The following is a 27,981-nucleotide window of genomic DNA, read 5'->3' as shown; positions in this document are numbered from 1 at the left end:
ATCATTTTAATTGCTGGTGTCGTTCAAAACATTTGGAATTGCTTATCTTTCCACAGTACCTGAGATTACCCTGGTTATTGTTTAAAATTTGGTTTGTGCTTTTAATATAATATTTGTTCATAGCTTTCCTGTGTAGGCTTAGAAAAGGTGTAATTTATATGCACTTTATACTGTTCAATGTTTATAGAAATAAACTGTTTTCGTAATAAAATTGATAATGAGTGAACTCAAAATCTATGAACTAATAAAAATATTATGTAGCTACATAAATGTATGATAAAGGATATTATTTTATATTAATTTTATATGGTTGGTTTTCAGTTTTCAATAGAAATTACAATATGATTAAAGGATGAATGCATTAGTGTTGAAACCGGGATTTTCTTTTTATCTCTGGTAATATTGTTTTAAACCTATGTAGATAACTTCAGTGTGTAAAACTCTTCCTTTAATATGGAACAAGTCATACAGCAAAGTTAGAAAACATTCCTTGATACAAACAACGCTTCATAGCTGGATCGGCAAAATGTACCACCAAATCTCTTTCAAAACTTTTAACTTCTATACTCACAACTCTCAAAGAGGGTCTGCAGTCCTACCACAACACTTGTTACTCCCGTAGTGGTATCAATTCAATGTGGATCCTGAAAAATTCGAAAGATCTTTTGGAGACAATCAGTTCAAGACTATTATCTCAATATAATAGCATTAAAACCTATGATTTGTCAACACTATATACTTCTAATTCCCATACTCAGTTAAAATCCCGACTTAAAAACATTATACACCGTCATTTTTCCAAAAAAGATGGTACACCTAGATACAAATATATAGTTCTTGGTAGAGATTCCTCATACTTTGTAAGAAATAATCCCAATCATCTTCCAAATATACAGAGGAAGATGTTTACAAAATGCTGTAATTTTTAATCGACAACATATTTGTCCAGTGTGGTGGACGTGTTTTTCAACAAACAGTCGGCATTCCAATGGGAACAAATTGTACTCCTTTACTTGCTGACCTATTCCTTCACTCTTATGAGGCTGACTTTAATAACTGATCTGATCAGATCAGAAAGAAAGAATACAGTTTAGCTATATCATTCAATCTCAGTTTCCACTATATAGATGACGTATTATCTTTAAACAGTCCTAATTTCGGGGATTTGATACATCGCATCTACTCAAAAGAAGTTGAGATAAAGGATATTACAGACAATATGAAGTCAGCCTCATATCTTGACCTACACTTAGAAATCGATGGTAAAGGATAACTATTGACGAAACTTTACGAAAAACGTGATGACTTTTCATTCAGAATTGTCAACTTTCCTTTCATCTGTTGCAACATCCCTTCGGCACCTGGGTATGGAGTGTTCATATCACAACTCATACGTTATGCCAGAGCTTGCCGAAACTACGCAGACTTTTTGTATCCCGCTAGAATTCTAACAAATAGGCTTCTGGAACAGGGTATGTTGCTACAAGATTTAAGTCATCACTACAGAAGTTTTATGGTCGTTATCATGAACTCGTGGATCGTTATGGTGTATCCATCAACACCATGAAAACTGATTTATTCAACGGGTCATAGTTTTCCTTTCCTCGTTTGTCTACCCCGGACTTGACTTTTTATGAGCAACTCGGCGGGTGTTTCTAGAAAAGCCGAGGACGCTTACCCTACCGGTGCACCTGGTCCATGCTCCCAGGTTTTAGTGGAGTCCGAGTTGCTCATTTGCTTTTGTTACTTTGTATGTATGATTTTAGTTGCTTTATGTTCTTTGTTATGTATGTCTGTTTTCCATGTCTGGTCTTTGTCCATGGATTACATTCTTTTGATTACCGCTATAACCTTGGTTCCCTTGACTACTCTTTGATAGACATGTTGCTTAATGCCATCTATATATCTTCATGAGAAATTGACCCATTCATTTTAAAACAAATACATCAGGGGTTATATGTATTGTATGTTTATTGCTTAATGCATTTTCGTTGATAAACGGTCCTTCAATATTGGATTGATTGATTGATTGATTGTTGGGGTTTAACGTCCGAGCAGCAATATTTCAGCTATATTCAGACGATGAACATGAGATGGATGATAAAATGAACGTGAGATGATCATGAAAAGTAAAATGGGATGGGACACAAGGATAATAGGGTCGACAAATTTTGATTGCCACTAGAAAAAGGGGAGGGATGGGTAAGGTCGGGCAATTTGGCCTCCTGTAGCGGAGCGCAAAGGTTCCTACTCCTATCGAATACCACAGCAGGGTTCTTTAACGTGCGAGGAACGTGGCATATTTATGAACACGATGCACCACTATGGTTTGCGGTCAGGTTTTCAGTATGATAGCCTGACAACCCCAGCATGCAACACGCCAGGGGTACTCCATTCCACCACCTGGAGCACACAACCCACTTGTTCTGTGGGCAGAGCGCTTAGCCCCCGGCTAGGTTTCTGAGCACTATTTAGGCACCTTTTAGTACAAGCTTAGTGCTACTGTAGGCCTATTCTTTTGACACCCGGACCTGCACGGGGCTCAATATTGGAAATGTGCTGGTCTGTGTATGATATGATTATCTTAATATAACAACGATAAAATTTCAAAATGCAGCATATAATATGATATATGATCAAAGGGCAGTAACTCAATGTCGTATTTCATTTCCATATTCGAACACGATTGGCTAGTTTAGGGACCATTCAAGATAACTACTCTAAAAAGTGTATTTTCATATTAATCACTTGACTATAATATTTGAATATTTCACCTTTTCTTTTATAAAAAAAAATAGTCTTTAAAGAGCAAACAAAATATTAGTTGGCTCAGAGTCAGCCTAGTTAGCTGCCATTCCTACTTGTGTGCTGTTGCTTTTAAGAGCTAGTATAAATGAAGATACGGTTCAGTGTTTCGAACAAGCATAATGTAAGGAATGGTCATTTATTCACATCTTGAAATTTATGACACACCAACCATGATACGTTCAACCATAAACAACCAATCAATCATTCAATGAGCAAAATGTTCTAGTTTATATTCCATTTAGACAAAAGTACAAAACAATATTTGTGATTTCTGTACTTCTTATTTCTAATATGAATCAGTTTGAAAAAAAGCAGATGTCATAAAATTATATAATGAGATTGAAGTACTGATTAAGCAATAATTTACAATGATATTAATCATATCCTTTGAATTTTAAATTATAAAACCATACAAAAACCATGAAAATGCACAAATGCTAAAAAGAAATGATTAGATAAACATTTTGATAGATCAGAAGAAGTACTGTTGATTATTATATTAATGTCTAATTAGTACTGAAGACCCCTTGGTATATTGATCTTTCGCATGAATCATTAATTCTTGCTTCGAATTAATTATACGTAAATGTTGAAAAGAAACATTTTGCCTTTAGTAATATAAAAATTATCAACGAATTATTTTGTCTTTGTGTCAGTAGCGTAACCAAGTGTATTTCCTAGATAAAGATACTCCAACAACTTTTATGAATAGAAAATGTGATGATGTGACTAGTTTGTTTAACAAATTTGAAATTATTGTCTGGTGCGCATGTTTGTGTCATTTTTAATTTGAACACTTCCTTTATTCCAAATTTGTTTCAAGTGAATTATTTAATGCACGTTGATGTACTACAATTTTAAACTTTGTATGAAAGAGCCGATTTCGTTATATATGTGTGTAATTATTATAACTAAGCGGTCAAGTGCCGTAACTTCAAATCTTACTTTTTTTACCCAGTTTTTTTCTTTCCTCTCAATAAGTTTATCTCGATTTGAATAGCAGAAAAAACGAAATCACAAAATATGAAAAATAATGAAAAATTGAAATTTTGTTAAATTGCCCTGAGTATGAAGTGATAGAAGGAAAAAATTACTTATGATATCGTAATTTTATTGATTCTGTTGGAATACCTACTATATCTATTGCGGATTTACATACTTACAGTAAATTGGAGTTGGTCCCCTTTTAACACGATCTGCAATACGAGTAGTATGTTTTGTAAATATTCACCATCAATGTACATTCATTGAGCTTTTTTTTTTTAAATAAAGTACGTATTTTGTTTTATACTTAATTTATTATCATCATCCTTTATAATAAGTTGAAATACCATTGTAGGTTTCTGATTTGTATTTACAATTCAAAATCGCCACTGAAATATTTGTTAAAAATAATGTATCCATTTACAACAAGCGATTTCTTTTCCATCCAATCCCTCAGAGTAGACAGGTGTTTAAATTAAAACCAGATGTAAAGAAGCATGTATCGGAAACGCCATTTAAATATCTATTTAGATCGTCATTAGCAGTATCAAAACTGTGATATATTAGAGGGAAAAAATCTTTTTTTTTATCTTCTCGGAGTAATTTCTGAAATTAAAGTTTTCAAAACTTTGCGCATGTTTTGTCATTACTTGGGAAATATCACTATTAAACTGAACATTAATAAAAGTACGCGCATCACTAGTTCTGATACTAATACCAACATAACACACTTTCTTTAAGTCACATTATACATGTACATATCTTAACAAAATGATGACTGATATAACTATTCATATCCGTTTCATGACTGATGCTTATATAAAGTGTCACAGGAAACGCTTGATCAACGTATGAGAAACCACAATCGTAAAATAAAAAGTGTTGAGACAGTTATTTTTGTCCAACTAAACAACAGATTTGTTTAGTTTAATGTTTTTGGTTAGTCAAATAATGTCAAAGATAAAAAAGATAATAGTTGGGTAAAACATAAAATGTCTACGTCAACAATATTTTCGTTCAGGTAAACAAAATCTGTCTACCTGAAAGAGTAATCAAAGGAACTAAGGTTATAGCGGTAATCAAAAGTTTGTTTTGTTTGTTTGTTGGGGTTTAACGTCCGAGCAGCAATATTTCAGCTATATTCAGACAATGAACATGAAATGAATGATAAAATGAACATGAAATGAAGAAAAGAAAAAAAAGGATGGGTCACAAAGATAATAGGGTCGACAAATTTTGATTGCCACTGGAAAAAGGGGGGATGGGTAAGGTCGGGCAATTTAGCCTCCTGTGGCGGAGCGCAAAGGTTCCTACTCCTATCGAATACCACAGCAGGGTTCTTTAACGTGCTAGGAACGTGGCATCTTTCCCAACACGGTGCACCACTGTGGTTTGCGGTCAGGTTTTCCGTATTATAGCCTGACAACCCCAGCATGTAACACGCCAGGGGTACCCCATTCCACCACCTGGGGCACACATCCCAGTTGCTCTGTGGGCAGAGCGCCTAGCCCCCGGCTAGGTTTCTGAGCACTATTTAGTCGCCTTATACGACAAGCTTAGCGCTGCTGCAGGCCTATTCTTTTAACACTCGGACCTGCACGGGGCGGTAATCAAAAGAATGTAATAACAATTCATGTTGCCGTAGTTAAACCACCTACGTAAAAATGTCAACTAGTAAACGTTTTGATGTTTTGGAACGGTCTACATCAGCGCCTACTTGTGATGAGTGATACAAATTATGCTGTTAATGATTATTTTAAGTCTGTGTTGTTTGTTTGTTTGTTGGAGTTTAACGTCCGAGCAGCAATATTTCAGCTATATTCAGACAATGAACATGAAATGGATGATATAATGAACATGAAATGAAAAAAAAAAGGATGGGCCACAAGGATAATAGGGTCTACAAATTTTGATTGCCACTGGAAAAAGGGGGGGTGGGTAAGGTTGGACAATTAAGCCTCCTGTGGCGGAGCGCAAAGGTTCCTACTCCTATCGAATACCACAGCAGGGTTCTTTAACGTGCGAGGAACGTGGCATCTTTCCCAACACGGTGCACCACTATGATTTGCGGTCAGGTTTTCCGTATTATACACTGACAACCCCAGCATGCAACACGCCAGGGGTACCCCATTCCACCACCTGGGGCACACATCCCAGTTGCTCTTTGGGCAGAGCGCCTAACCCCCGGCTAGGTTTCTGAGCACTATTTAGTCGCCTTATACGACAAGCTTAGCGCTGCTGCAGGCCTATTCTTTTAACACCCGGACCTGCACGGGGCATTTTAAGTCTGAGATTGTCCAAATATAACTAAGCAAAAGTTTACATAGCCATGTCTGCAGGGATAAGATAAATTTTATCCTCTACCGGAAGTGGATGTTTTTGGTAGTGATTTTTTTCTAATCATAACACACTTCGATATGTTAATGATTCTGCTCTTATAACAATGCCATGGCATTGTTTTTTTAAACTGATTTTTATTTTGAGTTTTATTCTATACTTAATTTTATAGAATGTTCTTTATTCAAACTACGTGCATATCCATACACTTTGTTTGTTGGGGTTTAACGTCCGAGCAGCAATATTTCAGCTATATTCAGACAATGAACATGAAATGGATGATAAAATGAACATGAAATGAAAAAAAAAAGGATGGGTCACAAGGATAATAGGGTCGACAAATTTTGATTGCCACTGGAAAAAGGGGGGATGGGTAAGGTCGGGCAATTTAGCCTCCTGTGGCGGAGCGCAAAGGTTCCTACTCCTATCGAATACCACAGCAGGGTTCTTTAACGTGCGAGGAACGTGGCATCTATCCCAACACGGTGCACCACTATGGTTTGCGGTCAGGTTTTCCGTATTATAGCCTGACAACCCCAGCATGTAACACGCCAGGGGTACCCCATTCCACCACCTGGGGCACACATCCCAGTTGCTCTTTGGGCAGAGCGCCTAGCCCCCGGCTAGGTTTCTGAGCACTATTTAGTCGCCTTTTACGACAAGCTTAGCGCTGCTGCAGGCCTATTCTTTTAACACCCGGGCCTGCACGGGGCTGCATATTCATACACAGGTCCCGCTAAAACAGATATTCGTATTTTTTATAACAAATTTTTGAAATCTCATTTTGTCTGTTAATTGGAAACGTTGATATCGTGTTAGTACTTTCAGAGAGATATACCTCTTTTTTTAAATCTTCAAGTAAATATTTGGTCCTATGTTATTTTTTATCGCACGATTTATTGTTTTGTGATATCAAGTTCAAGATCAAATTCTCAGATAATATTTGATAATATCGTAAGTTTTATGGTATTTGTTCTTAATGTTAATAAAATTGGGTAAATTACGGATTTTTGCCCACTATTTCCAAGTTATCTACTACGCTTTTAACATGATACATAGTTAAAAAGGGATGATTACGCCCTAATGTCAAATATATGTTTGACACATGTTTGAGGAGTTGCATCATAGTTGTTAGATTTTTACCAAATTATACTCACTTGCAATATGGCGATTGCTACTGGCGGCGCATGACATGTTTTTCCTTCCAAGGCGCATGATGATACTACAGACACTGTGAAGTCAGTCTGATATCTTGACCTACACTTAGAAATCGATGGTAAAGGAAAACTACTGACCAAACTTTACGACAAACGTGAGGACTTTTCATTCAGAATTGTCAAATTTCCTTTCATCTGTTGCAACCTCCCTTCAATATCTGCGTATGGAGTGTTCATATCACAACTCATACTTTATGCCAGAGCATGCCGAGACTACGCAGGCTTTTGTGTATCGCGCCAGAATTCTAACAAGTAGGCTTTTGGGACAAGGTTATGTTGCTACAAGATTTGAAGTCATCACTATAGAAGGTTTATGGTCGTCAACTCGTGGATCGTTATGGTGTATCCATGTGCGCCATGAAAACTGATTCATTCAACGTATCATAAGTTTCCTTTCCTCGTTTGTCTACCCCGCACATGACTTTATGAACAACTCGATGGGTGTTTCTAGAAAAGCAGAGGACGCTTACCCTACCGGTTCACCTGGTCCATGCTCCCAGTTTTTAGTGGAGTCCGAGTTGCTCCTTTGCTTTTGTTACTTTGTATGCATGATTTTAGTCACTTCATGTTCTTTGTTGTGTATGTTTTCCATATCTGGTCTTTGTCCCTGGATTGTATTCTTTTGATTACCGCTATAAACTTGGTTCGCTTGATTATTCTTTCACCAAAGTATCTGCTAAAACAGCTAGGTGTTTCAGTTTTGGTTACATATAACACACTATGTAGCATACTTATAATAAAAAGTTTTAGTCGTGTATTAAAAGTATAGGTTATAAAATTGATGGTTTCAAATTAGTTTTGTACAGACGTGCAAAATATTATCAATGAAAAAAAAGCCATCGAAATTCTATAGATCATGTAAGAATAGTCTGAGTGCCTAATGTCAATGAAATGCCTGTCTTACATCCCGGTCGTAGATCTTTACGTTCATAGACGTGCTTGTTTATTTGGAGAGTGAGTGAGGACGTAACAAATTATTTCTGTTAACAAATTAGAACTTAGAGAGTTGTCTTTTAACTTCGCATTAAATATCGACTGAGTGTATGTCGGCGAAATGAGAAATATAGGCCCTTTTTTCTCTTAATTAAACGCCTTTTTTATTTTTGTCCAGTTCCAGCTTTATATTTTCTCCGATACCAACTACAAAAAGATATCTAAGTTTTTTTCAATAATTCTGATAAGTTTTTTTATAGATGTGAAACTCTTTCAACAATCAATGATATATAATCGCAAACAGATTTGTTAAGAATGATGAAAATACTATATAGCATGAAATGACCAAACAAAAAAACAACAACAAAAAACAAAACAAAAAAAAACAAAACTAAACAAAACAAAACAAAATTAATTATTTTTTGTCTGACATCTGAATTTTAATGTTAATCTTTAAACACAATTATGAATATATTCACTCCTCAAAACATTAGTTACAGTTGGAAAAATGAAATATTGTTTGTTTGTTTGTTGGGGTTAAACGTCCGAGCAGCAATATTTCAGCTATATTCAGACGATGAACATGAAATGGATGATAAAATGAACATGAAATGAAAAAAAAAAGGATGGGACACAAGGACAATAAGGTCGACAAATTATGTTGTTTTTTTTTTAAATCAAACAAAACCCACTTTGTCATGTTTTATGTTAGGAACCACTATGACAATTATAATAAAAAGACATCTGTATGGCAAATTAATTAATTCATCAAAACAAATAAATTCAAATGGTCATTAAATGTGTTTTTCATAGGACTTCAATTTGCTCAGAAGGATTTAAATCATTTGTTTTCATTCCTGTGTTTTATATGCACAAACACATGTCTAATAACACATATTTTTCTCTTGTTTAAATCGTTTAATCAATATTCAGTCTCGTTTTGTGCATTTATAAAATCCTTGAAATCCCTCTGACATGTGACTGCGCTTCTCTCTTTAATTAAAGTCCTTCTGGTCATGTCATTACTGAAGATTTGAATATAATTGAGAATGAACTCCTACGTGAAGTAGTTTCTCATGGTACAAAATTCAGAGAACCACAGTGTATCAATTGGAAACTTAATTTCAAAACCGGATGATAATGCCAGATCATGGGTGAAAAGAGAAAAGGACCAGGAAACAGAAATCGAGTCCTTGTCAGATTGGATACGTGCCATCCGATCGTTGGTACGGAATCGTATTAACAATCTCCAGAAATGTGTCAATAAAAAACCCAAGTCCGTATTCAAAGATCATGAGGCACCCGAATGACTTTCCTCACTATATGAGAAATATGTTACCGTCCCTGTGGACGAAGCTTCAAATAACATTTTATTTGTTTGTTAAGCGCATTACCTTAATAGCCTTATTAAAGAATTGAGCATTGATAGTAACATTTCAGATAATGCCACATATAAACGTACTTTTGATAAAGATGGAATCCTATAAAACAACCACAAGTCCTGCATATCTTCTCTCAACATCGAAAGAAAATGTGAGGACTTACCTTATTTGTATTGGATTCCCAAACTTCATAAGAATCCATACAAAGAAAGGTATATAGCAGGTTCTTCGTCTTGTCCAAGAAGGAGATGTGAATTCATCCTACAAAGATACTGTCCTTAGTTAAGGATGGACAGCAAGCTTATTACAATACCAAATACTCTCGTAGTTGCATTAATCATATGTGGATACTAAAAAAATCAAGATTTACTTCAAAACCTACAATCCCACAGCTTTTTAGAAATTAGTTGTCACCAAACTGTTGATTTCCCAACTCTTTTATCACAAGATAAATTAAAATATCGTATGAAAAGACTTATTCTTACGTCTTTTGCTATTTCGAAAAATTATGTCGTTCTTGATTACAAATCCACATATTTTTCTGAAACATTGCAGAATGACAAAGTGTGCTACACTAAAAAGCAGTTTTGCGATATGCTTGATTTCCTCATTGATAACATTTTGGAGGAGCGATTTTTCAACAACAAGTTGGCATTCCAATGAGCACTAACTGTGCTCCTCTTCTAGCCGGATTGTTTTTATATTTATACGAGACTGAATTTCTTCAGAACCTCGTAAAAAATAAAAATTTAAAAGATGCTTAATCCTTTAACTTTACATACAGCTTTATTGATAATATATTGTCAATCAACAACCCTTCTTTTTGGTAAAGCCCCATGCTGGACCGGGTGTCAAAAGAATAGGCTTGCAGCAACGCTAAGCTTGTCGTAAAAGGCGACTAAATAATGCCCAAAAAGCCAAGCCGGTGGCTAGGGCGATCTGCCCACAGAGCAACTGGGTTATGTGCCCCTGGTGGTGGAATGGGGTACCCCTGGCGTGTTACATGCTGGGGTTGTCAGGCTATAATACGGAAAACCTGACCGCAAACCATACTGGTACACCGTGTTGGGAAAGCTGCATCATTCCTCGCACGCTCAAGAACCCTGCTGTGATATTCGATAGGAGTAGGAACCTAGCGCTCCGCCACAGGAGGCTAAATTGCCCGACCTTACCCATCCCTCCCTTTTTCTAGTGGCAATCAAAATTTATCCTTGTGTCCCATCCCTATTTTCATTTCATCATCATTTCATGTTCATTTATCATCCATTTCATGTTCATCGTCTGAATAAAGCAGAAATATTGCTGCTCGGACGTTAAACCCCAACAATCAATCAATCATTTTATCATCTATTTCATGTTCATCGCCTGAATATAGCTGAAATATTGCTGCTCGGGCCTTAAACCCCAATAATCAATCAATCATTCAATCTTTTGGGAAATGGTTACCGTCAATATATCAGAGCTCGAGATAAGAGACTACAGAAATAGCATGATCTGCATCTTTATTGGACTTACATATCGAATTTGTATGATAAAAGAGATTTTAATTTCAATATCATAACTATTCCGTACCGGTGCAGCAATATCCCTTCACCTCGTGCATTTGTTCTTTGTGCTGATGTGACCGCTGATTTACCGATTATGACAATATCATGCAAATAATTTTAATCACCATTGGTATAGTCACGCTATAATGGGAGAGGGAGGTTAAGCGAGCTGTAAAACCTAAATTTAAACCACCATTTCGCTTGAAGTGTCTGTACAAAGTAAGGATCATTGCGGTACCATCTGTGTTAACTCGTATACAAGACAAAATGGACTTAAAATCCGTCTAAAACAAGTTTCATCTATCGGGATTTATCAAATAGTGAACGTACCACCGAATTCTACATATTGCGTATAAAACATACTATCTGTAAGCTGTAAAATCCATTGATTCAAAACCCTTTTGTTTGCTTCATGGTTACCTTATATTGTCATCTAAGAGACATATTTATGAAATTGCCGTTTTCACATTTTTTTGTAATTCGATTGAGATGCCATGCTTACAGATGACATTTCAGCTATTAAGTAATATTATTCATTATTGTCACATGCGTCTTACATATGATAAATGTGTGATAGATTAAAACTTAATAGATACTTTATCGATCTATTTGTATTTGAAAGACCAATTCATCTTAAATTGAAAAGAGGTGATTATAATAGATATTTTATTAAATAATGAAAAAATGCCACTGATTCTAGTTATAACCAAGATAACTTTCTATTCCTGATATTTGTAAAAAAAATCTACAGCTAATTTATCACAAAGGAAGTTTTTATTAATTCTCGAGTAAGCTTTTGCTCAATTCATAATTTCTGTTATAGCCACAAAATGAGATTCCCAACAAGAGTAAATGATGTACTTCATCTTTGTTTCTTACTTTTTATATATTTTTACAAAGTGAAAGGCTGTGATCCAAATAATTATTGTAAACCTGAGCAATGGGCTAACTGGACTCCTTGTAATGCTGTTTGTGGAAGGGGTGTAACCCGGAGAGAAAAATACATTTGCTGCAATCCAATTTATAAGTCGATTGATGATTGTTTGCGTAGTTGTGGAAAAACAAGGTGTGGTGGGAGGCTAATGGAATTGAAACAAAGTATTGTGTAGTATGTAAAAATTATGGGATGTACAATGACTTAGTAAAACGTTGCATTTGCAAAGCAGGCTTCGGTGGCGCTTGTTGCAATGGTATGAAAAGTATTTGAAAATGAAAAGCATTTTGGTAACTTTTTTCAAATTGATAAAAAAATGATAAAATATCTACTGGTAATGTTAAAAAATGTAAAAATATACAACCTTCCCCATTTAAAATCTGGCCACTATGAAAAAAATATTACAAAATTAAACACACCTATCAATCACTTCAAAAAAGTCGGAGTCTCTTGTTACAACGGAAATAAAGAGGAATTTGAAAATTTTGACCACAATTATTTGGTTTTCATAGCAGAACTATTAACTTAGGGCATTTTGCACATGTTGCAATGGCAAATTATCGAAAAAAACTGCTAGTTTATAGCACTTGTAGCCCAACATCTCCATAGGCCAAAAAAAAACAAAACAAAACAAAACTATAACATAATGTTTTTGACTTCTGCTAGTAGTAACGTATCCTAAAGAGCGCTTTTGAAGATATTTACATTTTTATTGCTATAGGAATTAAGTCAGTACAAAACTCATTTTTATGTTATGCCCCTTGTGAATAAACTTTTTCGAAATCAAAAAGTTTTATGTTTTACTCTTAAGCCAAAAACGTATGATCATGCGGCATTTTTGGCCATTTCCATGGCTTGTTTACATTCAATACGAAAATTTGCTAAATTTGCACCCAGCTTTAAATGCTGGGAAAAAATCGGAAAGGCAAAATTAAAAACTGCCATTTTCTGTAGTTAAAAAAATAGCTTTCAAATTAAAATGAATTGAAAAAAAAATATTATTCAATCCCATGGCCACTTGCTTCCACTTCATGATAGATTGTGTGGTTACCCTAGAAAGTATGGTCCTTGTGACGTCATGAATATTGACTATATTTATACTTGAAGCAAAAAGCAAACGCACAGGTGACGAATTTATAACTTGTAAAAGGTTTTTTTTGCAATGTATTTATTGTGTTGACAAAAAGTTTTATGTAGTTTATGTACAATTATGTAACACTTTTTACTGGTCTTTTTTTACTGATTTAAGACTAGACTCCAATACAAGAGTGTTCCTTGTTAATTACAGCCCCTCCATAAAGACTTTCAAACTGTGATGTTACCTCCCTTGATTGTGGTCGATTTGTATCAGTATGTAACACTTTGTAAAATTGTAAGAACAAATATTCGAATCAGAATTCATTCTCATATACAAACTGCCGAAGACACATAAAACTTGATGACATGTCACCCAATATAATCTCTGTGGTATAAAGAACAACTAGGTAAACCAAAAAACTATCGAGGATCTAAATATGTTTTACAAATTTTTATAAATACTTAAAAAAATAATTCGCAAAACGTTATATGGTGTAATAATTATAAAATAAATAAAATAATAGATGTGCAACTCTAAAACCCTAGTGTCGAAATTACCATCGATGCACTATTGTTGACATTGCTTAACCACTGATAAATAAATTATATTTCTCAGATGCCAATAGAGTGGAGTTGTAACCAAGATATATTACTGAATACCGTTTAATACGGCTATTTTGGAATCCAAGTAAACCTGGTCATATTAAATTGATATAAAAGATGTCTTTAATTAAACCAACGATATAACCAACAGATCTACGACTATTTTGATGTACAATATTGATATTTGTATCACTTTATGTTTGTATTTAAAATTATGAGATATCTTTCGAATGTCTAACATTGAATATTTCATTTGATGTCGTGATTTGAGAAGTTATTTAAAAGATGATTTATTGCATAACGTACAATTCGATCACTTGTTTTGCCTGTGACGTGGGCTTGACTCGAAAGAGTAAATTGTTCATATCAATGGAAATAAATTATAATAGTGTCAAATCGCTTAAAGCACAAATAACATTGTAATGCTGCGTCTATTTTGGAATGGAGAAAACAGGTTGGAAACACACCCGTTGCACAGAGGTTATAACTGATAATATTTGATAATTTACAATAATTTTGTAACAGGTCCAATATTCTATTCAATTTGTGGGTGAACAAATGATCGTAATCAAATCCGTAATATCGCCCTCCAGGGATATCTTGGAACTAACTGAAACAATTGGTCGGAGCCTATCTAAGCAAAACTGGAGACTTTAAGAACAAGGATTCTATAAACATTTGGCGTCAGGGTCGCACTTTTGTCCTAAGCCAAAAAGTTATGGTAATTAAAAATAAATAATGTATGATGTTCCTCCTCACGGACAGAGCAAGGGGGTATTTGAATCCATTCGCATAGTTTCATGACATTTTTCATACGTTTCCATAAAATAATAAAGTGTTGAAGTACCGCACCTGACATTTTATAGCCGATAAATTCAAGTGCTTGATTGATGAATTAATTAGTGTTAAGTGCCTAAGCAGAAGTATTTCAGCTGTATCTGGACGATGAACATGAAATAGATGATAAAATGAACATGACATTATGAAAAATGGGATGTACCACAAGGATAATAGGGTCAACGAGCTTTGATTGCCACTGGAAATTGGGATTGGGTAGGTTTGGGCAATTTGGCTTCCTGTAGCGATCCCGAGGCTCCTCTTGTCGAATACCACATCATGGTTCTTCTACGTGCAAGCAGTATGAAACATGCCAAGCGTACCCCATTCAATCATCTAGGGCAAACAGCAAGTTGTTCTGTGAACAGAGCGCCCTAGCCCCCAGCCAGAGTTCTGTGCGCTATTTAGGCGACTTTTACGACAATAATAGCGCTGCTGCCGGTTTATATATTTGACACTCGGACGGGCATGTCCAAACTTGATTTAAGTAGCAGCCTTTCTCAAAATCAGACAGAAAATGCTTCATGCATATCAAAAACCCACCGAAGTGTTTTATTTCTTATTTAGAAACTGTTACTAATCACATAACCAGTCTTTGTTTTTCATTTGGTTGTTGCGCTTTTCAGATATAAATTACATAGATTGTACATGAAATCGGCACCTTGTTATCGTTCTTAATTTGGTTACATATGGTTGATTTAAGTGGGGGATGAATGTATGTTTTTTTAAAGTACAGATCTGAATGCAAAAATGATTATCGTTATGTGAAATTATAGCATATGTAGACTTACAACGCATCTTTTGTTTAGACTACACCATGAATCACTTTACCATTGGCAGTGAATGAATTTTATGTGGACTGGTACCTAATCATCATGGTTTAAATCATTTTTTTATTCAATCAGAGTTATTTTGTTGCTATTTTTATCAGTTTCTCTGAAGAACCAACATCAATACTTACAGCCTATATTTATTGATATAGAAAAAGGATTTTTTTTGTCCTTACGAAACATCAAATTCTAATATTTCTCCAATTTTGTTTCTAAGCACCTTTTTTATGAATCCTCATTATTAAATTTTAAACTTATAAATCAGAGTTGAAAAAAAAATCATACCAGTTTGAAAATTAAATAATCTCAAGTGCAATAATAGCCTTTCGTATTATTTTTATATTTTAGTCTAATATCCAACAACCAAACAATCGTCTTGGAAACACAATTACGGCCAATATTGCCGTTATCCCTCATCTAGTATTTTATCTAACAACATTACCAAATTAAAGCTTTATTTCTTGTTTAACTTGTTTCTTGTAGTTTTTTTTAACTTGTTTTTGTTTTGGTAGTTTTTAGTAAAATGAACTGATAGTATAAACGCCGTTTCTTCCTGAAAAGCTTCCAAAATAAATGCAAAATGTAGAGCAAGTTGGTGTAGGTACAATAAATTTCTTTACCGGCTTGTCCGATGTGTTTTGCAAAAACAAATTATGATAATAATTTTCCTAGGCCATGTTACAATTTTGTTTACGTCTTTCCTCTTGTTGTACACACATTATTCTGACTAAAGTCTAACAAAATGTTTGCATAAAAAAATACAGTAGCTGGTAATAATATAACGAGACCATTGATACATGTACCATGAGCAATCTCTTTGTTAACGTATATGTATGATACAACAAATCAAAATTAATATGAACTTAAAAACAATCCATGCATCAAGTAACAAAACGTTCATTTAAAACCAACGGAGCAACTTGAGAATGGCTACATTAAAAATTCACTCATTTATTTTGGTAAAAAAGGAGATGCCTTTCCCGTTTACATCTTATAATTGGAGAACAAACATTTCAACAACATTGGCTTGGTTTCAAATTTAATGAATTAATAAAATTGAGACTATTTTGTTTAAAACAGTATTTAAATCAAATTAAATTCCTTCTTTTTTTCGAAATTGAGTTCGTTATTGAGTCAATATAGAATTTTATTGCATAAGCTAAGGTAAGTCAATAGAATGGATGAGCTTTACCAATGCTGGTTCCCTCATTCTGTGGTTTGTTCATTTTTATCCTTTGAACTTAACTAACACTCTCTTATTGACAATTCATTATAATATTTTAAATACGATTTGTATCACTTACATATTATCAATTGCGGTAAATAATGAACATTTCACTTTTTTACCTTCATATTTTCAAAGATTGCAACCCACTTGTTTATTTACAAGAATTTATGCTATCCATAACCTCTGCATAATGAAGTATCTACAAACTTTCTTGTGTTACGTCCAATCAAGGATCTCAAAATATCCAAACGAATTATCCTTGTGGTCGATTTAGCCTTTATCAACTAGATAACGTGTAGTAAATAATACTTTTTTATTTAGTTTTAACACATTAGCATTACTGTTTATATCCCGAATATCGAACATCAATTAATTTCTTGCTCGAAATTCTTTATACATTATTCAAATTGATTATAGTTAGTTATCAGCAAACCAGGTAATTTGAAAGGACCGTAAACCTACGAACCAGTATATTACATAGATGTCTGCTCGGATGAATTATTTTTTAATTTTATTTGTCAATTTAATTGCATGTAATGCAAGTGATTGGTGTAATTCAAACGGGCCATATTGTGGCACACATGGATGGTCTACGTGGTCGAACTGCACTGCTACTTGTGGAGGTGGTCAAATGATCATTGGTCAAATGACCAAACAAAAGTATATTTGTTGTAATTTGAAACTTTATAATACTTTATCTCAATGCTTGAACAGTTGTGGTATAACACATCAATGGTGGCAGGAACATTCAGTCCAGACTAAATCATGTGGCAAATGTGGACAACACGGTGTTTTTAATGCTTCTTTAAAGCGATGTGTTTGTAATCGTAATTTTGGAGGTTCTTGTTGTGACGGTAAGTTGTCGACAAAAAGGTTTAATTGATTTGTACGTCACCCTGATTTGTATTTGTTTTATTCGTACGGCTTCTGTATTATATACAAATGGTATTCACAAGTAAAATATTCAAATTAAATCATAAAAAGTAGTAAAAATCATAACAATAAAGTTCCTTCATATAGACGGAGCGACTTCTGCGTCATATATATGTAGAATGTAAGACCAGAACTATGAATGGCTATTTGTCGACTTGCAAGTAGACGATTGTGAAAGTGCGGATGCACTGTGTTATCTTTTAATACGTCGTTTGAAAGACTTTATATTAATTCACTTATTTGATAATAATTTGGAAATCATTTGATGTGTAGAAATGCATTAAGCTTTCCAACAAGAAAGTCTCATATATTCTCCTCACCGAATGAGACTTGGCCCATAGCAACATGCGGTGGGAAGAAATAAAGACCAGAAGTCAAAATAGGGGAAAATGCACATTTTTTACGACTTTTCTACCCATCCTAGCAACATGCGCACCGTAAACAAAGAATGCACTTCCTAAATATTCTAAAGAAACATGTTATTTATGTTTAATTGGCAAATTTAATTTTAAAATGCCAATTTAAATAGAAATAAATATGTAAATGAATATCTCATAAAACGAAAATTACGTGTTTTTTTTTCTTCAAGCAATTGATACAGGATGCTACGGAATCTGATAAGTTAATATTAAACAGTCGACAGAATTTAATTATAAGAACTTCCCAAGGATTTTTGAAGATTGTATTACATTGAAAGTTGACCTGTTTGGTATTGAAATGAATGCACTCATTTGTTCTTGATGGCAGTAGTTTTTTTAACTCAAAAAGTTGAATCCATATGGCTTGATGAAATACAGTCGTCAAGAAACCTTCAATTGACAGTATTGATCAGACACACATTTCATTCCAATCTTACCACTGATATATCGTTACCAAATTCGCTTTTACGTACAAAAAGTAATTTTTGGAAAGAAATACCTCGGTAGCATATTGAAAATATTTATGACTATTTCGGTCATATTAACATTTATACTGAATCAAAAAATGTAAACATAATATAGAATTTAAAAAATGTTACCTATTTAAGAAAAATATGTATCTTGATGAAGTATTAATATTAATTTAATTTTGGATAAGTCATTCAATTAATACAAAGTTGCATGGTTTGATCAGTAAGTACAGATGATGGATTTAACAGATTCATTTCCGCTTCTTATATATCATATCAACTACAGTGTATACTTTGTTATGATATCAAAACGAAGCATATTTCAGGAAGAAATCAACTTAATGTTGATCATAACTATAACACATTAAATATTTTCTGGTCATCTTGCAAATTTATTAAAAAAAAATATGTACTCTACATGAGCGAGAAGTTTTAAATATAATATAAAACTGAATCTTTGAATTATTTACTAAAAAAGGCAGTAACCACTTAATTTCTTGGAAAAAAGAAGGAATGTACGGTTCCTATATATTTTACGAATCTTTAAGATTCTATGATCCAGTTATGAGTTAACAGCAGAATAAGGAAAAATCCTAATAAGTAATCTAAATAATGTCTTGTAAAGCATCACACTTACGCTATGGCTCAATTATTCTGAAATCAATTTTATACGTATGTGTTTTTTTTTCTTTACAATTGTTAACAAAAAGTTGGATCATCAATCATCATCTCTGACAAATTTTATGAAAATCTATTAACAGAACCATATTGTACGTTGTCTGCTAATTTGAAATGCCTCCAATTTTCTTAGTTTTGTGTTTCATTAATCAAAAATTGCTGCAACAGAAAATGATTGAATATGGCCGATATCTTTCGTATGCATATCTACTGGTAATGTCGGCTGGAATCACCACGTTTTGGTCATGCCCTTTACCATTTAGAACTGTCAACTTCTTTGAAGATATTTTGTGTAACTCCTGAAATTGGTTACAAACTATGGCGCATTGAAATACTTGGCTGTGAATTAATACGTGCATTTTAATCACATTTTGCGAATTTCATGTCATTCTAATTATAACGATTAATGAATCCAATTTGGACAAGTATATACTGGCGTTAAATAAGTGAAGTGCGGAAAAGACTAAGAAAGTAGAAATAATGTTTTTTTTCCTACAAAATTGCTTGCTGATGCAAGCTCGAGATAACGTACGTACATGTACTTGGTCTAGACCTTCAAATAATGTGACAGACATCTCCTTTTCAAAACCGCTCATTTAATAGAAATGTGATTTTGTCATTTTTATAATGATATAGAACTTCAAGTCTTTATTTGTGTCCAGGCTATCTCATGTCTTTGATAATACGATTTTGAGGTATATTACATGTAATTCGATATCCGTCTGTTCTGACACAAGGTGTTCATAGTATTTTGTTTGTTTTCATTTTGATATCACAGGAAACAAAGCATATATTTGAAATAAACAATCAGTTTTGAATACTGTGCACATTTGCTTAAATCTAACATTTTTTTCAAAAATCACTATTAGAATGCGAAAGGACATAAGAACAAATGGAATAAATAAAACTTCTCTTTCTTCAATCGGTTTTTGATTATACTAAATCTATTAAAAAAATGACTCAGAAATAAATCAAATTTTCAAGTCCTGATTTAGACGAAACATTTAGGTATTCCGGCTTACATATTTTTTTCAATATCTTGATCAGCGACTACAGATCTGAAAATTGGCACTTCTCACATATGATGCACCTGTGCGACTCCGAAAACTATCAAATACAAGGCGTGGTCCTATTTTTATGAAACGTAGCCACTACTCCTTGATAGTTTTAAATAAAAATAGTAATGTTAAATCAAATTTTATGTTGCTGTTTTAATGTTTCTTATGCTGAGATCATCACCAACGAAAACAACATCAATATTCACTTTCTCGCGTCAACTAAAACGCAATTTCTGTTCTCGTCTAGGTAGGTTTTTTTGCGCAATATAGGTTTGTTTGTTTGTTTGTTGGGGTTTAACGTCCGAGCAGCAATATTTCAGCTATATTCAGACAATGAACATGAAATGAATGTTAATGAACATGAAATGAAAAAAAAAAGGATGGGTCACAAGGATAATAGGGTCGACAAATTTTGATTGCCACTGGAAAAAGGGGGGATGGGTAAGGTCGGGCAATTTAGCCTCCTGTGGCGGAGCGCAAAGGTTCCTACTCCTATCGAATACCACAGCAGGGTTCTTTAACGTGCGAGGAACGTGGCATCTTTCCCAACACGGTGCACCACTATGGTTAGCGGTCAGGGTTTCCGTATTATAGCCTGACAACCCCAGCATGCAACACGCCAGGGGTACCCCATTCCACCACCTGGGGCACACATCCCAGTTGCTCTGTGGGCAGAGCGCCTAGCCCCCGGCTAGGTTTCTGAGCACTATTTAGTCGCCTTTTACGACAAGCTTAGCGCTGCTGCAGGCCTATTCTTTTAACACCCGGACCTGCGCAATATAGGTGGTATACTCTATAAACTAAAAACCAATCTAAATATTTTCTAACTTAATTTGCTTTATTTTGGCTCAGAAACTTTTGCAATTCATATCAAACCATTTGAGCTTAAAGGTAGCGCTGTTAAGCAATTTAACAAGTCGCTGCTTTTAAAATCCCAAATCAGAAACATTATACATTGTTGTTATTCCAAAATAGATAGTACGCTTATATACGGATATGTAGTACTTGGTAGAGATTCCTCATTCTTTGTAAAAAATGATTTTAAATCATCTTCCGGATCATATCGAAGAAGATTTCTTTAAAATGCTGGATTTTTTATCGATAACATATTTTTTCAGTGTGGTGGTCGTGTTTTTTTAGCAAACGCTCGACATTCCAATGGGAACAAATTGTGCTCTCCACTACTTTCTGACCTATTCTTTTATTTTTATGAGGCTGACTTTATAGCTGATCTGAACCTAATGGAGGTACATCGTTAAGTCAGATCCTTTGATCTCAGTCTCCGCAATTTTGATGACGATTGTAAAACAATCCTAGTTTGAGGGATTTATACTACGCATATACTCAAAAGAATTTGAGATAAAAGATACTACAGGCACTGGAAGTCAGTCCCATATTTTACCTACACTTATGGATCAGGGAAAAAGGAAAATATTGCCCAAACTATTCGACAAATGCAATGACTTTTCCATCCGTATTGTCACCTTTCCTCTCGTCTGTAGCACCATCCCTTTAGCATCTGAAGTTTTCATATCACAACTCATACGTGATGTCAGAGCTTGTCGTAACATTTTGTACTATGCTAGACTTCTTACAATAAGGTTTCTGGAACAGGGTTGTGTTGCTACAAGATTGAAGTCATTACTCCAGAAGTTTCAAAGTTGTCATCATGAGCTCGTTTCGGTATGTCCATTTGCTCCATAAGAACCGATTTGTTCAATCTATGATAGTTTTCCTTTTCCTCCTTACTCTACCCCGGACTTGACCTTAAACTCGTCAACTGTTTGTAGAGAAAATAGATGACGCTTACCCTACCGGTGCACCTGGTCCATGCTTCTAGTTTTAGTAAAGTAAAGGTTGCTCATTTACTGTTGTTGCTTTGTACGTATTATTTTGGTTATAAGATGTTCTTTGCTGTATGTGTCTTTTTTCCCTCTCTGGTCTTTTTCCCTGAATTGCGTTCTTTTGATTTCCGATATTTTCTTGGTTTTCTTCATTACTCTTGACAAGTCCGTATTTTACATTAATTTAAGATGGAATGTTAACATTTATAATCTTCATAAGGTGCAAAATTTAAAAGAAGATTGTGACAAAACATATTCAGAATGACAGCATTTCTCAATTGTTATTTTTTTTCCTCGCACATTCGTTCCCAAGTTGTACAAATTTCAATGAGAAAAAGGATTTGGACCTTGCAGTAAAAGGGAGGTACGAAATAACTAAGGTATTTAAGGAATGTTTCTTGTCGAAAGAGATCTGTAATTTTCTTATGTACTATGTCTTGAGTATTGTACATTACTAAAAATATCATTCTCACACAACTTACACTGTAAAAAACACAATTGAGATCATTATTAGAACTTTACTGCACATAATTGACAAAAAAACAAATCGGAAGACTCTTGGTGAAATGTTACATACTATGTAACTCATTTTATTGTACACAAAGAATGCTTAAAGTGTACGTTAAGTGATTTTTTTATGAATATTCTTCTAAAATTTTGAAACTTTTTTTTAATCATGCTGGATGAAAACGAATAGCTATCTTAGTTATGATGTGCGAGACCATTTACGTGACGAACTTATAAATAACAGTTATTTGGTCAAACTCGGTGTTTACCTTATTTATCCCAACAGATAAAACTTTGTCAATTTTATGTTTAATATATGTGAACAAGGATTGAGAGAGGAGCTTCAAATAAATATTTCCTATTTGTTTAGATCGGTGTTTAATGTTTCAACATATTTTAAATCATAATAAGAAGTTAGTAATCATCAACCTTTCTTTATGATTTTCTATCGACCCGCACACACGTACATGTATTATTAAACAGCTGTGCATTATCTTAAACACGAATGGTTAACATAAGTGATATCGTAATTTAACATTATGATAAGTAAACTTGATTTTGTTACCGTTACCGTGGCAAATATCAATTTTTAGGGATTTGACTAAAACACACTTTATTGACTTAATAAAATGTTTATTTTCAAGGGAAAGGGAAATGACTTACTTATCAACAGAGAATTTTGGAAATCAAGTGGTGATTTTTTTTGTCCAAAAGGTGTAATCTCGTTGGTTCATGTAACGACATTTCGAATTATGTCCTTAGTATCTTGTGGACTAAATTTTGAGTATCTTTATCAGACTTGTTTCGACAGGTAATATTTATTTTAATAGAATAATAAAATTTGTAGTTTATTTAAGCAATAAGTAAAACAATGGATGAAGGCTGGTATATGATGTAAATGGGAACGTTTATACCATTCAGGAGCAGGAGTTTTGTGCAGAGAAAAAAATGTGTTGTAATTGAAAATCCTATACTCTAGTTTAGATGATTGTCTATAGTTAAGATATTCAAAATTATTTACACAGGGAGGACATATAAAAAAACCCTGTCCGTTAATGTCCTTTGGTATTATTGTAAAATACGGAAATTTGTTTAAAGTATAGTAATCCAGAACTTATAAACAGTTGTTTTTTTCTTGGTCTGTTACCGGGTCAGCTCATTGCACAACTAAATTCCTTCTAAAAACTAATGTATTCACAGCAGTGACGGATGAACTCGAAAATCAGGGATAAAGCCTACTCTTCAAGTATAAATGACGTGAATCAGATGAGAATTTAATTTTGTCTCCTTTTATAGGCTGCTGGAAGCACTGCCCTCATAATTCGACAGAAAAAAAAATGGTAACCAAACATATTAACAACACCAGACTCGAGTAATACTTGTTAGAATCAGTTGAATATTTCACAATGTTTGGCTGTATTAAATGAAACATACAGGAAAATAAAATATTATTAGGCAACTTACAGCTTTTTAATATTTATTATTATAAACATTTGATTTGTTGATTTTCATATCACAACTCAATACGTTATGCCACCATCTGCCGAAACTACGCAGACTTTTTGTATCTCACTAGAATTCTAACAAATAGGCTTCTGGAACAGAGTTATGTTGCTACAAGATTGAAGTCATCACTACCGAAGTTTTATAGCCGTCACCATGAACTTGTGGATCGTTATGGTGTATCCATCTGCGCCATAAAAACTGATTTGTTCAATGTGTCACAGTTTTCCTTTCCTATTTCGTCTACCCCGGACTTTACTTTTTATAAACAACTCGGCGGATGTTTCTAGAAAGGCAGTGGACGCTTACCCCAACGGTGCACCTGGTCTATGCTCCCAGTTTTAGTAGAGTCCGAGTTGCTCATTTGCTTTAGTTACTTTTTGTGTATGATTTTAGTTACTTTATGTTCCTTGTTGTGTATGTCTGTTTTCCATGTCGGGTCCTTGTCTCTGGACTACATTCTTTTGATTTCCGCTGTAGCCTTGGTTCCCTTGATTATTCTTTCATTAACTTCAATTTGTATACCTGATTCATCAAATGTACATAAATTGTTCCGAATATTTGAATATATTTTTATAAGCAAACGTGATCTAAAAAAAACGTCAAAGCATGTCAATTTCAAATACTTCAGCGTCACTTTTTGGTCTTAAGCATTTTTGAAGATAGTCAGACTTATATTTAAGATTTTTGCAAACTATACTTATTATTCACAATCAAGGACATTTTTATTACAAAAAACATTTCATTTTGAAACAGCCGATTAGGTGACAATGTTATAAATTTCTACATTCTAGCTATTGATTCTTTTAGTGAGAGGAAAGATTAAGCTTTCGCCAGTCAAGGCCTCTTTAGAATAAATAATGTGTGACCCGGGATTAAAGTATTTTACCCCGCTTAATCTAGACTCCAATAAAACTCGAAGTCTTAACAACTCACTTTTCAGAATAGCATACAATACATTAAACTTTGGAAGAACAATGAATCGTGTTAATTATAAGTGTAGACATTTTGTTTTACTTGCATCGCTGGTGTTTGTAAATTTATGTGATGCATGTAATACAAATGGACCCTTTTGTATCATACAGCAGTGGTCTCCATGGTCAACATGCAATGCTACGTGTGGAGCAGGAGTAATTCGAAGGGAAAAATATATTTGTTGCAATTTGCATTTGTATAATGACTTAAATGGTTGTTTACATGGTTGTAATATGACAAATGATTGGTGGCAAAAACATTCAGTCCAAACAAAAACTTGTGGATATTGTACTCAACACGGCTCATTCAATTCTACCTTACAACAATGTGTTTGTAAACGAATGTTTGGAGGTCCTTGTTGCAACCGTAAGTTGAAGACTGAACTTTCAAGCATTGTACTGCACGGAAGGTTGACAAAAGATTTTTTCTCAAATGAAAAACGAATATGACACACACAATATATAAAACAAGTACTATCTTTAAAAAAAGATAGCCGACGCAGTAAAAAGATGATGATACATAAGGCTCTGTAGCACATACTAGAAGAAATAATATTATCTACCTTTAGTAAACTCGTTATTTTCATTTAAAAAAAAAATTAAAACAATTTGTTTTATCTTCGTTTTTTAACAAAATCAAAAAAGAAAATTTATTTTTGTTTACAAACGAAATTAAAAAATTGTATGCGTATTCAATCAATGTATGTTGAAAAAAGTTTTTAAAAAAGTTTAAAAAATACTTACACCTTGGTGTTTTATTTAACACTATTTGTTTGAGTTGTATAGTAACCAATCGTATTATAAAACCTTAACAGAGACTCGTACAAGGTATGATGTGTTTTACTGTTAAATGTGGATCTGTTGTATTTTTATTTTATTTTATTTATTAATTTTTTTTTTGTAATTAATATCAAGTTAATCAGAAAAAAATTCTGGGTAGTCACTATTTGGTAGTCACGATATGTCCATGCTAAGAATCTTTACTTCAATATACGCATTAAAAGGCTATATGCGATCAATAATTTTGTCTCCCGTTCCGTAAAGTAGTGGTTTTTTTTCAAAAAGTATTGACATAATTAAAAACCCGTTTACATAAAATTTGGTGATCATCGAGAGTGTTCCAAAGAGAGAAAAATACAAATTGTGTATTACCGTTGATTTCTGAATTTCATGGTTGCACTGCATGAAGATACTTTATCTTTAATAAATATAAGCAGTTAAAAGTCACTGGTGTTTCTTGTGCTTAGCTACAGACAGACAGACAGACAGATCCCAGCTGCACTGTGTTTAATATTTTTTTAATTAGTACAATATGTAAAACATAATAAGCACGTATATGTATAATTCATTGTCGAGAAACTTATCATTACTTTTAGCAAAAATTAATGCTTATAAAATTTTAGTTGTAGATATATAAATGAGAAAAATATACAAATGACATTTTTCATTAAAACTTATGATTGTGAATTGTACTAATTTGATGTAGGAAAGTTCTAAATAAATGCAATACATATAGGTGTTAAATCTCTCGCCTTCATCGGAAAATTCTTGGTATTTCATCAAACATTTCATAATCTCCTACTGTTTTGTCTGTCTCCCGGTGGGAGCTTAAAATCTGCCGCTTTCGGAATTTTCGGTATTCATCGGTCACATATGGGGAGAAAAATGAAAGTCATGGAGCTCAGAAATGACACATTTCAATTTTGGATCAAAATGACAGTTTCAATTTCTGAAAACCAATTTAGTGTTGTAATGTATAAAATTAATCTATCACAAATTCTATAGTAGTTTTTTAACAAAATAATATGTCGTAAAATTGAAAATACGTCAAATCTCTCTATTCCGGAAAAAATAAGAGGAAGAGGAGGTTTACTTCTATTGAGTTTCCCAACATTAACCCCTTTGCAAATGATATTTCCAGTCAAATGCAAAAATTGTCATATCTTAAAATCAGGTTCAAAAACTATTTTCTTTTAAATATCACGTGGATATTCCTTCCACTAGACCTCAAATGGTTTGCGACTAGGCCACGCTAATATAACTTCACAATCCATATATTGTCAGGTCTATCCAAATGGTACCAGTATCGTATTGATATTCTTGAGCGGGTGTACGTCAAAACATGGAGGCTAATAAAATAGAGTTCCTTTTTTTTCTTATTTTTTTTTAAAGAGCTGCATTTAATTTTGAACTTGAACTTTGGCCATATTTAAAGATGTGTCCAAGTAGATAAAATGTGTGATTTTTATTTACAGATTCAAAGACAGGAAAGAGGAAGGATATCCAGTTGATAGGGAGTACTGCAGCACAACAACAATACCAAAGTGAAAGTAGAAAACATGTGCTTTTGACTTCAAGGTTTGATGATTTTCCAATCTTCGTGGACTGGTCTAGGTTTTTTAAGTTAAAATCAAATTTGAACATTTCCTGAAACATGATATATGTATGAAAGTTTATTTGAATCAACTTTTCAATTTTTAAAAATTTTTTGAAACATGCACCGTTAGCATTGGAGCCAATGGAGAAATCTATACGATACTGAGACCTAGTACCACTACTTTCGATTTAAAGTTAGAAAAAAAATATGCAAATTATGTCAGATGCTGCAACTAATTTACATAACCTGGGTAGGTACTAGTCACATGGCATTTCCAAAATGGATCCCCAATGGAAAATTCTGCAATTAGCCAAGCTTAATTCTAAAATTGATCTAAATCAGCAAAATTCCAAAAATTGTAAATTTTGGTCTACTAGATTTGCTGTTAATCAAAGAGAAAGAGGCTTTACTAGAGGCCCTAAATATGGTCGTTTGAAAGTTAAATGGCCTGGTGGCAGGATTAAATATCATTTAGCTCACAGATTTATGTATATGCTTGTG

The 27,981-nt window shown here is 33.7% G+C and overlaps 1 protein-coding gene across 2 annotated transcripts in view; it reads left to right on the top strand.

The window, feature by feature from the left end:
* The window catches only part of LOC148629933 (uncharacterized), a 54,438-nt gene that overhangs the window by 13,598 nt on the left and 12,859 nt on the right, over positions 1 to 27,981 (top strand). Inside the window, exon 1 of one of the 2 annotated variants that reach the window (XM_088564790.1) lies at positions 17,167 to 17,571. The exons of the other annotated variant lie outside the window; for it this stretch is intronic. Within the exon in view, the coding sequence (XP_088420916.1) occupies positions 17,199 to 17,571 (373 nt within the window). The 5' untranslated portion in view covers positions 17,167 to 17,198. Of the gene's footprint in view, positions 1 to 17,166; positions 17,572 to 27,981 lie in introns of those variants that run through there. 2 annotated transcript variants of the gene reach the window in all.

The sequence above is a fragment of the Perna viridis genome, chromosome 1 (genome assembly GCF_037379345.1).
Source record: "Perna viridis isolate PV_CMFRI_1.1 ecotype Kerala chromosome 1, ASM3737934v1, whole genome shotgun sequence".
In the NCBI taxonomy this organism is placed as follows: domain Eukaryota; kingdom Metazoa; phylum Mollusca; class Bivalvia; order Mytilida; family Mytilidae; genus Perna; species Perna viridis.
Note: the sequence above shows the minus strand (reverse complement) of the source record. Positions and strands in the feature narration are given on the sequence as shown.